The 12,129-nt window shown below is 34.4% G+C and overlaps 1 protein-coding gene across 1 annotated transcript; it reads right to left on the bottom strand.

The window, feature by feature from the left end:
• Positions 1 to 9,754: 9,754 nt before the first annotated feature.
• On the bottom strand, positions 9,755 to 11,892 carry LOC144567950 (GDSL esterase/lipase At1g28670-like). The gene is made up of 5 exons (XM_078318150.1): positions 11,586 to 11,892; positions 11,242 to 11,451; positions 10,997 to 11,145; positions 10,325 to 10,598; positions 9,755 to 10,237 (listed from the first exon to the last, which is right to left on the bottom strand). Exons 1-5 carry the CDS (start codon positions 11,830 to 11,832, stop codon positions 10,017 to 10,019), a joined length of 1,101 nt encoding a protein of 366 aa, XP_078174276.1. The 5' UTR covers positions 11,833 to 11,892; the 3' UTR covers positions 9,755 to 10,016.
• Positions 11,893 to 12,129: the final 237 nt, after the last annotated feature.

Below are 12,129 nucleotides of genomic sequence, written 5' to 3'. Positions count from 1 at the left end.
AATTTGAGCTAGAGGTGGTATTTGAAATTTTAATGGCAACCGTGTTTGATTGATGTCTTGGATACAAATTGCATGCTCCTTTAAATATATATAGCAAAAGAAAATTGTGCGTCTATTTGATTAAATGTGGTAGCTCTATTGAATTACAAGTGGCCCCACTTTTTTTCTGTGTGTTTTTTTGTAAGCATGATTCACATGATCCCTTTTACCACTCCTTTTATGTTCATATAAATCATTCTTTAATACTTTTGAAGGAATCATCTTCCTCATTTAATCCTGGAAAACAACGGGAAGAGAAAAAACAGAAAAGCTAAAACATTGGCGAAGAACACGGAGACAAGATGAATGTAATCCCTTGCAACAACTAAGTTAATTTCACCGAGGGATGAGACCAAATAGGCAAATTAAATTGTATTCCAGAGGTAGGCAGAGGCCCAAATTTACAGGGAGAGGGGGGTGTCCGATGGGCATCGGACCAAATCTGGTTCGATGGGGGGTTTAAACCGTCAGATCTGCTTTAGGATTAGTGTGTACGGATTTTAAAGCAGACGCGAAATTGCGAGTGCGAATCCTAAAGCAGATCTGACGGTTTAAACCCCCCATCGAACCGGATTTGGTCCGATGCCCATCGGAAACCCCCCTCTCCCAAATTTACATGGGTATGAATTAAATTTTAAAATTCACGAGCTGACAACTATCTACCCCTGATTCTGGAAAAATAATTCATGTCTACTTGTTCATAAGAAAGAAAAAAAAAACATATCAAACACAATTTTTTTTCTAAACATATTAATAACTTACTTTTTTTATAATGACATTTTCAAATATTTCTGGCATGGTGCATTAATTGTCGCCTTAATTACGTATACGTATCCAGTAGATTTAGAAAAATTTAGAATGGGCCTTATCGCAAAAACTTTTTTATTTTCAGGAATAATATAAAAATTTAGAAAAATTGCTTGATTTTTTATTTAATAGAAGGAACTGATTATCGAAACCAGCTGTTTCTTGACAAATCTCTAAATCAACCGCTCCCTGGAACCAGTTCTTTTAATTAGTTGCCACGCGAGTCACTACACGTAACCGATATACGTGCCGTAACTGTGTCGTTCCGTGACAGAGCCAGCTCCGCCGTGCCATTTTTTCTACTCCAATCACAACAATTGCGCACATCACACCTCTTCCTCTCTATCATTTAATTTTACATGAGCCCACAAATTATGAGTCAATCAATATCATTTACTATTTATTTAATTATTTTCCATGCTACATGTAGTTTATTAAAAACAAAGCGATCTCAATGTATTGGCTCACGCGGCACCACGCCCATTCAGATGAAGAGTCTGTTCTTCTCCAGAAATCATTCAAAAATCAACATAAAATTACCATTAAAGAAAAATCGCATAGGACAGGAGAAAGCGAAATTGAATGTCAAAATCTAATTCTTTGTACATGAAAAATGAGAAACATAAATTGAACAGAGTAGAACAAAGCCCAAAATTCAATACTTCAGAACTAATTTTGAACAGAGTAGAACAGTTGCTCAAGGGAGATCATAGCACAATCAGGAGTCTTGAGCATAAAGGAATGGGGTTGAACCTTCATATGTGTTTGCTGGCTGATTTGGAAACATCGAAATGACAGAATTTTTAGAGGAGCGTGAGTGGAGGCGTGTCAACTACCAGAAAGATCAATACAGGAAGCAAAACTTTGGAAGAGATATTGCTAAAAAGACGTGGGAAAGGGAACAATACTATAAAATCCATGCAAGTTGTTCAAAGAATTGTTTCTTTGTATTTTGTTTTGTTCTTTTTCTGTTAGCTGATGACTGGTAAATGTTACCAGTGAGTAGAAGTTGTAATGTTGAACTCGTTTCTTTAATATATCCAACTGACGGCAACTGTCAGCTTTTTTTTTTTTAAAAAAAGAACAATTTGTTATCTTTTCTAATTTTCTCCTTGAACATTGTATGATTGAGCCTTTTTAATTAAGAAAAGTTTTATATGTATTAGTTATGTAATTTGACAATTTTTATTATGCAATTTGGCATTTTTTTAATGGATCGAATGTTGAACTCGTTTTAATGGATCGAATCAGCACTGCAATTCCTCTTAGATTCTGTTTTGCTTTGTTTGAGCCACTGTTTTTGCTTTGTTGGATACCAATGATATTGCTTGTTGAATTCAGCATGGTATTTCGTTTTACATCTTTCAGTGTATTTCATGATTTGGTATAGATCAAGATCCACAGGTACAATGTCACATTCATTTTTTTTGTCATGTTCTTATATTTGTTAATTCTTTGCTAATTTGTCAAAGGTACAAAGACATGAGTCCTCCCTCGCGGCATGAGTCAGAAAACAATAAGGTCAAATTAAAGGTCAGGATGTTTGCCTGAAGGAGTTACACATCGAAACGCTCATAACAATTTCTCAAGGAATTACGTATTTACACATGGTTGCTAATTAGTAGCTGTGGAGAGAGCCCTTCTCCCTCACGGCATGAGTCTTGAGAGAGACGAGGTGCAACCAAGAGGAAGAAATGGTACTGTGTGTAGGACGAGGAAGTGCATGAGCAATTGAAGAGGAGCAGGAGGCCAGGCGCAACGAAGAGGAAGAGAGCAATCGGGAGGCGGAGCGGGAAAGGAAGCAGGGGCCCAAGGAGAGAGAAATTAGGAAGGGAATACGATAGATCAGGAAGAGAATTTGAAGAGAAAATGAAAATAACGGAGACGCTGCTTACAAAATCTTCCGTTTCCGTCTTATTTTAAGTTCATCAACGCTTCATCACAGCGCGGATCTAAACACAGATCGCACGGCCAAATCCACATGTGGGCAGGATTTTCCTGCCCACAAGGGAGCAGAAAATTCGGTTCCTTATATCCAATTCGCGAAGTTACTTATAAACGTTTTACTATTTACGCCTTGTATGTCACAAGTAATTTTAAACAAAACATTTAAAAACTTCATTAGCGTTTCACGGGGCACAAAGTTATGCTTGCATGAGACCGAAATGTTTACTTATAGCATAATAAAAATAAAAAAATAAAGCATCTCGATCCGTTTGGTTAGAATTCAAAAATTACCCAGGTCGCACGGGTGTTTTGTGACTTCAAATACTGAAAGTTCACCGTCCGCACAGACGTTCTTCGGCCCCAACCTCTTTTTTTAACAAAAAATTTATTAATAAAAAAAAAAGTGATATGATTTTTGGTACGGAAAATGATTTGATTTTTTACCGCAAAAGTACAGAACCATTCTAATTTTTGGGGTCTGGCACAGAAAATGATTCTTAATAAATTTTCTCTAAAAAAAAAAGAATTTGGGCTGCAGAACATCTGTTCGATCCCAATATTTGAGTCCGCATAATGATTATGCTACCAGCTCACATTGTCTTTTGAACAGTAGATTTCTTTTATAAGGTATGAAATTTCATATTTCTTTTATAAATTCTATTACTAATGTCCCTCTCAGCTCACATTGTCTTTTAAACAGTAGATCAAGTCTTGTCTCTTTCTGTGCGCTTACTGTTGAGCAATTGACAGACAGGGATCATGTGCATTGGTAGCATGCTAAAACTAATGCTAAAAAGAACTGAAATGTACAAATCAGGGTGCATTGGGCAATTTTTGTAACTTCTACTTGTTGGGTGCTGTGGAAGTTATTTTATTTCTCAACTAGTTAGATAGTGCGTTGGTAATTGTAATTGTTTCTTGGCATGTAATGTACGGAGAGTTGTAATTGTAATTGTAACTGTAATTATATTTTTTGGCATGTACTGACGAAGAGTTGGACACGGACCAAGGTGAGGATGAATTTAGTTTCTAGGCCCTCGATTCTTCCAATCAAGAGTTTTAATATTGGTGAATCAATAGTTGTCTATGTTTTGTGTCACAAAGTTTGTACAATTATTTTTGTTTCTCAATTATTTTGGAGTATTTGTTATAAATGCAAAAAATGAAATCATCAAAGTATTGAATTCTTATAAACTGATATTATTTATGTTGTTGTGATTTATATTAAAAATCTTCATTGAAAAGGAGATGCAGAATAAACAGAAACAAATATGTTTCCAGGAACGAAACAGTTGCAAGGGTAGTCCCATATAAACAAGGAGGTAAAGTAGTTGCATGGACATGGAGTTGAGTTGTTGCAAGGACCTCCAATTAATTATAATATATGACCTTCAAAACGTAATTGCAATGGTAGATAGAAAACAGTTGCATGGTTGCACATCACACATTTGCATGTGATAGATATTGCAAGGGACTACTCTTACAAGAAGTTTGAGGAATTCAAAAACACCATTTCTGTTACAAGGGCCCTCCTTACCTTGCAACAAACTAGTGCTATGCATGCAATAAGCTCAGATTCTAGTAGTGCATTCTATAGTTAAAATTTAGTAATGGTCTATTTGAGATTGGTTGAGTGGTGTTTTAAAAGAAGCAATTTACACATTTTTATTAATTTCTATATTTAAAGCCGAGAAAACCTATATTTTATTGTCTAATATAAATTAGATGGGTGGAAATTCTTTTTATATAGTTAGAAATACATTTATTAATTGAAAACCTTAACTTAGTATGTGAACCCTCTAAAGTTTGATTTGTTTTCTAAATTCTGGTACCTAATTAAAACTCATAGTCCACTAAAATTTTTTTCTGAGGATCAAAATATCAAATGTTGGAAATGACACAAACTTTTTTTTTTTCTGTATTTTGAAGGAGAAACCCTGAGAACTAGAAAAGAAAAATTATGAAACAAAATTTAGCTACAGCAGTAAAAAAGATATCTAAACTTACTGAAGAAAATCCTTTTGTTTCAGACAAATAGAGGAGAACATCTTACATTAAAAAAAAATCAAACCATACATTAATTACTAGCTAGAAGTAAAAATCATAAAGCAGAACTTACTAAATCTGGATGTAGAAATATGAGCTGCGTTGTGTTGTTGTGTTCTGTTGTTAGTAGTGTTTTAAAATGCGATTTTGTTCATGCATGCGGAAGGCCACTGCATACCGCATATGCGAATTTTCATGCGGATTTTAAAATAAAAATTTACGTATATATATATATATATATATATATATATAGAGAGAGAGAGAGATGGGCTATGGTGCATTGCAATGCATAGGCCATGGTGTGCATTGGACCATAAATCACCGATTTAAAGTCCAAATGACCAATCCAAGCCGTTCATCTTGTTCTCCATATTAATATGTTCTTGGAGACCAAATTTTATATTTTTTGGAATTTTTTTACTATTTATTAAGCCACTTTGAAAATCGCTGATCCAACGGTGGCTTCTGATTTTACTGTTCCAAACAGTCACCGTTGGATCAGCGATTTTCAAAGTGGCTTAATAAATAGTAAAAAAATTCCAAAAAATGTAAAATTTGGTCTCCAAGCACATATTAATATGTAGAACAAGATGAACGGTTTGGATCGGTCATTTGATCTTTGAATCGGTGATTTATGGTCCAATGCACACCATAGCCTATGCATTGCAATGCACCATATCCCATCTCTATATATATATATATATATTCATATATTTGAATTAATTTTTACATAATAACATAACCAACAATAATTTTTTAATTTTTTTAATATAAATTTTAATTAAAATACAATCAAATTATCAAAACCGCATGGAAGACTGTATGGCCGCATATTTCAGTCCGCATGGCCGCATATTCAGACCGCATGGCCGCATATTCGGACCACATGACCGCATTTTTAATCCGCATGACCGCATAGAAAAACCGCATGAGCATTCTGAGCACGGCTGCCGACCGCATACACATATGCGGCCCATGTGGCCGCATTTTAAAACACTGGTTGTTAGTGTTATCACCTAATTAAAATTTTTATTAAATAAAACGTGATCGACATATTAATTCAATTATCTAAAATGAAATTATTTAAATCTAATCGAGATGTTCGTTTCGAACGAATATTAATTTCATATTACAGGAGATAAAATATTTGCGAGGTGATCGCGATTAAGATTAATTGAATTATTAAATAAACAAGAGTATTAGGATTAGAAGGATGTAGATATGAATCTCGTAATTATACGATTAACGTTCGAAGAATTCGTACAAGAAATTTGAAACATAATCTCGTAATAATTTCTTGAATTGATATACGTACGAACCTCTAAATTAAACATATACATTTTAGAATTTTGTATCGACCGTTCGATTGAAACCGCAGGAATCTTAAAGCAGCAAATCTCTCTCTCTCTCTCTGTTCTCTCATTGTGTCGCTAGGGCTTTTATTACAAAATTTGTGACTTGTCGTAATTTCCCTAAATTACAGGGGCCGAATCGTAAAATGATGATATTTAAATTGGAAGAGGACTTTCGGCCGAATGAGTTGGATTTTTGAATTGGGCATTAAAGTATTGAATTGGGCCTAAGTAAAATTGATAAATTGATTGCGAAATGGAATTAAAAAGGAATAATGGATGTGGAGTTTTGCAAATTTAGGAATAAAATAAGGAATCAATTTTAAATCGAATACTTGCGTAAACCTAAAAGCTCGGAAAATGGTTAGATTAGTCCATGATTTGATGCCTCGATGATTTTAGTTCATAATATAATTTAGGAATAAAATAAGATTAGTCCATGATTTGATGCCTCGATGATTAGTTCATAATATAATTTGAGCAGATACTAAATAATTCAATTAAACGTGTTATGATTCCGAAATAAATATAATTAAAACACCAACTCGAAAATAAATAAAAGTTTCATTACAAGTTTTAAATTTCAAAAAAAAAAAACGTTGTTAATTAATAATGACAATCAATTAACAACGTAAATATTTATTTTATACTTATTTACGAAACAACGAATTAGCAATATAAAATTAGATTAATAATTAAATAACGAATTTCGTAACTTGAGTAGGAATAATTAAAACACGTAAACATAACATTAAAAGTTACGTTTTTAAAAAGTTATAATCAAATTAATAAATTAAGTAACGAACAAGACCGTACTTAATTAGATACGTAATAAAGTAGGATTTAATTTAATAACTAATAAGTTATCATAGTTTATTGTAAAATTAGAAGTAGGAATTTATTTTATAAATTAGATTTCGAAACCGAATTCGAATGGATAGATTCAATTGTAGCCTAAATAAATTAATTCAATTTAAATTAGATCGTTAGAAATAAAAGTAATTAGGAAAAACATATTAAATACCGTAACCAACAACGTAATTATTGTACGATTATTTCGACAGTAAGATTTATACTAAACAATTTATCTTCAAATTAAAATATTAATGAAACAATTTATCTTCAAATTAAAATATTAATAAACAATTTATCTTCAAATTAAAATATTAATAATGCAATTTATCTTCAAAATTAAATTAGATTAAGTTAAGTCAAATTAATCACGACAAATTCGGACCAAGTCAAGCTGAGTAAGCCGGACGAGTCGGACTGACTGGATCGGTTAATTATAATAAATCAAAATAATTGAACCTTTAATTAAATACAATAATTGGGGCGAGGGTTAGGATAAATTAGCATTGATTTTAATTAGTTATACTTACGTAATTTCAGGTCATAAGACCTATCTTGATTCCGATCCATGGGATAATCCTGCTGATGAGTATACCGGAGCAGGCGAGGACCCTGCAGACTACGCCGGTGTTTAGCTCGTGCGCCTGACTCTAACTTGCTATTCAGGTGTGGGATATCTGAATTTTATCTGAATTGCATAGTCTTCCTTTAGAGAAACCCTAGATCTATTCTATCTAATTCTTTATGAAAAGTAGTATTCTCTAATCTGGGATGATGGGTTGTGGTCCAGATACCAAGTGGTATTCATTTGGGTGCTTATATAGGCTTCAATTGCTGAGTTGGAGCTGTAACCGCTGTTATGGCAGTTATTTTGTGCAGATGCCTAAGTCCCATGCGGTTCATCTATTGGCCACACGGTTGGCATGAATCGTGTGTGATAGCTCTCTGGGTCGCATGAGGATGAGGGCGTCCGCATGGATTAGGCTGAGTGTCTGACTTGCGCCAAACTTGATGCGTTTTCTACTCTTTTTAGCCACAAGAATGCTGATAATCTGCAATTCTCTAAAATCAAGTGAAATAGGAAAAATGAATCTAAACTATCAAATTCTTCATAGAAAGTGGTGTTCTCTAATCTGAAAATGATAGTTGTGCTCCAAATACCAAGTGGTGTTCGTCTGGGTGCTTATATAGGGTTTAATTGCTGAGTTAGAGTTGTAACCGTTGTTCTCGCAGTTATTTTGTGCAAATTCCTGGGTTGTGTGCGGTTTGTCTGTCGGTCGCACGACTGGCTTATCTTTTGTGCAATAGCTCTCTGGGTCGTGTGCGGATAAGGGCATCCGCACGCCTAGGGCTGAGTTGCTGACTTGCTGCATTTTATGCTTGTTTTAGCCCGAATAATGCTGAAAACATGCAATTCTCTAAAACCAACTGAAATAAAAACAAAATCTGATTCTTTAGAAAATAAGTAAATGAGACTCGATAAATGGCAATATTTTAGGTTAAGTGATAGGGTAAATCACTACTTATTTTACCCCTATCAGATGTATACATTGGTTCTAATGTTCGACTTGACCTCTCGTTAACGTGACGTTGGTTGGATTTTCTATCACAAGTCAAGATTTAGCGTAGGGTGGATTCCCTGTTTAGTGAGACAGACTCTCACTGTTGGTTGGATTTCCCAGTGGGTTGGTGGCCTTCCAATGTTGGTTAGATTTCTTATTGGATTGGCAAGTTAATGATTGATTGTTGATCGTGAAAGTATATGAAAGTAGAGATAATGGTAAGAGATGTATTGCATTTAGGAAAGACATACACATTTGTTTTCTTTTCATATTTGTGAGAATAAAGTAAAAATATTATAAACTCTGGGCTAGCACTAAATTCCGCACTGACAGAAAATTCGATCTCTCACCTGTTCTATTTTTATATGGGTTCCAGGTAATAAAGAGGAGGATCCAGGATAAGTTCGTGAGTAAAAAAAGGCGGAAGAATCCATGTTTAGGATAAATGCTTAAGTTTATTTTGTTTTTGTTTGTTTATTTTTCAATAAATTGGTACACTTAAACATGCATGGTTGTTACCGTATTTCTAACCATGTCTGTCATGACCACCGTTTAACTACATTAGCTATTATTGTAAGACTATTATTTGTGAAATTAATGTGGTATTTATGGATATTATTTATAATGTATGTGATGTGTGTATGCCTTACGTAGAAATAAGTACAAATTTGACGATCTAGTGCTTGCTAGCAGCCATACCCCAAATCCCCCCTCTCCATTCAACTCCACCTATTTTACTATTTGTAGTCTTCATTTTCGTCACAACACACCCCTCTCTCTCGGATCTATCTTCTCGAACAGAGAGAAGAATGAGAGAGAGGGGAGGAATGAGAGAGAGCGGAGGTCGAAGAAGTGGATCCAGTCGTGAAGGGAGATGGAGATTTAGATATTAGTGTGATTAAGAGAGAATTAGAGTATTAGATAGTAATTTAGAAAATTTTATGAGAATAGAAAAAATAGATTTAGAAAATGCGGTCATTTAATTAAATATAAATATATATATTTTATTAATAAAATTGTTAGTAGACATTTAAAGCCACTAATCATAAAAAAAAAAAAAAAAAATCTGTTTTTACATTCCTTGCATAAGAATATATATGTATTTATAATTTAAAATAAATGCATGCCGTTATATATCTAGAACTAATTTCATGGGTTGCCTATATCTGCAAGCTGACGCATACTAATATTTGACGGCTTTTATAAAAATTATGTCTGACAAAATATAACGTACTTTTCCCAGCGTGATGCTCAAACTCTCACCGACTAACCCGTATAAATTGAAGCAACAAATATACATTACTACAATGTAGCTTAACGAAAGAGAAACAATTATTACTCTTGAAAAGATTTGTAAAAATATGTTATTTCCCAACATCATTCAATACAATAGAATCAGACTGAGATTCAATTAGAGAGCCAATATAGGTGGATCTGCATACGGACCATTCAGCCAGCCGTTTGCAATAATGTCGTACGATTTCTCGGTCAAGTGCAATCCATCCCAGTTTATAAAAGAAGACGGGTTTTGGCATGCAGTTACTCCGGGTTGCCCGCAATGAGCCATCAAGTTATAGTTGTATGGCTCCCCTCTTCCACAACATGCCCGAAGTGGTGTTCCACTGGTAAATCCTGTACATTAATTTTGATTTTATCATTCAAATTTCTGTAGAAGATGATGACTTTTGTTTCTGAGAAATTATCTGAGGAAGAACTTACCATATTTGTATGGATTTGTCACAAAATCGATAATTGGCTCGTAGGATTGACTATAGCTGATATTTGCTTGTGGGAACTCGACTCGTAGCTGCTTCACAGCGTCCCTTAGCAATGCATTGTGGTAAATTGCTATATTGTTATATACTTTCAGACATCCAAGAGAATCATAATCTGACCTGTTTGTGCTTGCAAAATATGTGAGGATTAAAGGCATGCATCCATTCGGTCTGGCTCCTGGTACTACCAATTGCGTCACCCCTTGTTTCAGCAACCTCTGCAACAAGATTTGTTTGTAAATTGTACATATCTGGTTTCCTCCTTTTGTTGAGTTAGTGCAGTTCACTAGATAGTCTTGGCCCGTAGTCTACATATATATATGGTCTCAAATGAAGTGTAAAACAGTGGCACATATATGGGTTTGCCAAAACTTCACGTGGGTCATTCAATATTTTTTTTACCCCTTAACAAAAATCCTTGATCTGCCTCTGACTGTAAATACTAAATAGTAGTGTTCCCTACAAACAGCCTTCTAAACAGGCATTTGCCATTTGATAGTTGAGCAGAGGAACACTTTGATGGAATGCCTTTCTCGTAATTATGGGTTGAAAATAAATTAAATTAAATCGCAAATAGTAGCTGGTGTGCTAATAATTATTGTGCAGTATTATGTACCTCAAGAGCTGATCTAATGGTGTCAACAACAAGCGGAACTGCAGAATTAACAAAATCGACGGTCTTCCCCGATAACCACATGTAAAGATAGTCGTTGTCTCCAAACTTTCCAAATATGAAGAGTGATTTTTTAAAATACTTCACGCAGGCTACATGAATATTTTTAGGAATATAGAAATCAGTTTAATTAGCAATAAAATAGCTGATACACGTACAAACACAAACATTAAGAAATTTATACTCACTTGTGTTGCATATGGAAGGCTTCATATTCTCAAACCACCCGAGCTGAACACTCAAAGAGGTATTTCGGATAAACTGATCTGTAATGTTGTTTTGCTGAAAGAACGTAAGATTGAGTGCGGTTGCACCAGAAACAGCAAAATTTGCCCCTTTGCTGAAGTCTTGCCCTCGGGACAAGGAGGGTGGTATGAATTGGAACCCCAATTTTGCAGCTGGAAAAGTATGTAAAAAGGTAATTAATTTATTCATGTTTCTTATTAGAAACAAAACTGTCATTTGTAATAATCAGGTATTCTTCTTTTATTAAAACTTCTTTTATTAAAAAGGGATTCAAAATAGAGACTACCAATTATGTCGATAATCAGACGACCATCTGATGCGCGGCCAGTGGGATGGTGGAAGTAGGTCTCACCATAAGGCAGATTTAAAAGCCGCTGGTCAGCAGGAGCTGTTGATGCCAGAATAGCATTATTTCCAGTGTCCTCATAAGAAGCTCCGAAGCTAAAAATTGCATTGAAACATGGAATGGTGTTAGAGATTGCTGGGTGGAAAGATGAAAATAGTACCAGAAGGAATGACAACAGTGCTTTCATAATTTGAGCTAGAGGTGGTATTTGAAATTTTAATGGCAACCGTGTTTGATTGATATCTTGGATACAAATTCCAAGCTCCTTTAAATATATATAGCAAAAGAAATTTGTGCGTCTATTTGATTAGATGCGGTAGCTCTATGTTTCTCTCATTGAATGTGTGATATATATTTTTCAACAGTGCTTTCTTATTTCAGCTAGAGATGGGCTCCAATTTGTCTGATGGATATCATATATGTAGGGTCTGGACTGTAATAATTCATCAAATTATGTCGGACCGAATTATTATTTATGACATAG

This window comes from Carex rostrata, chromosome 17, assembly GCF_964058835.1.
Source record: "Carex rostrata chromosome 17, lpCarRost1.2, whole genome shotgun sequence".
NCBI classification, from domain to species: Eukaryota; Viridiplantae; Streptophyta; class Magnoliopsida; order Poales; family Cyperaceae; genus Carex; species Carex rostrata.
The sequence above is the reverse complement of the archived record's forward strand: the minus strand, read 5'-3'. Positions and strand labels throughout refer to the sequence as shown.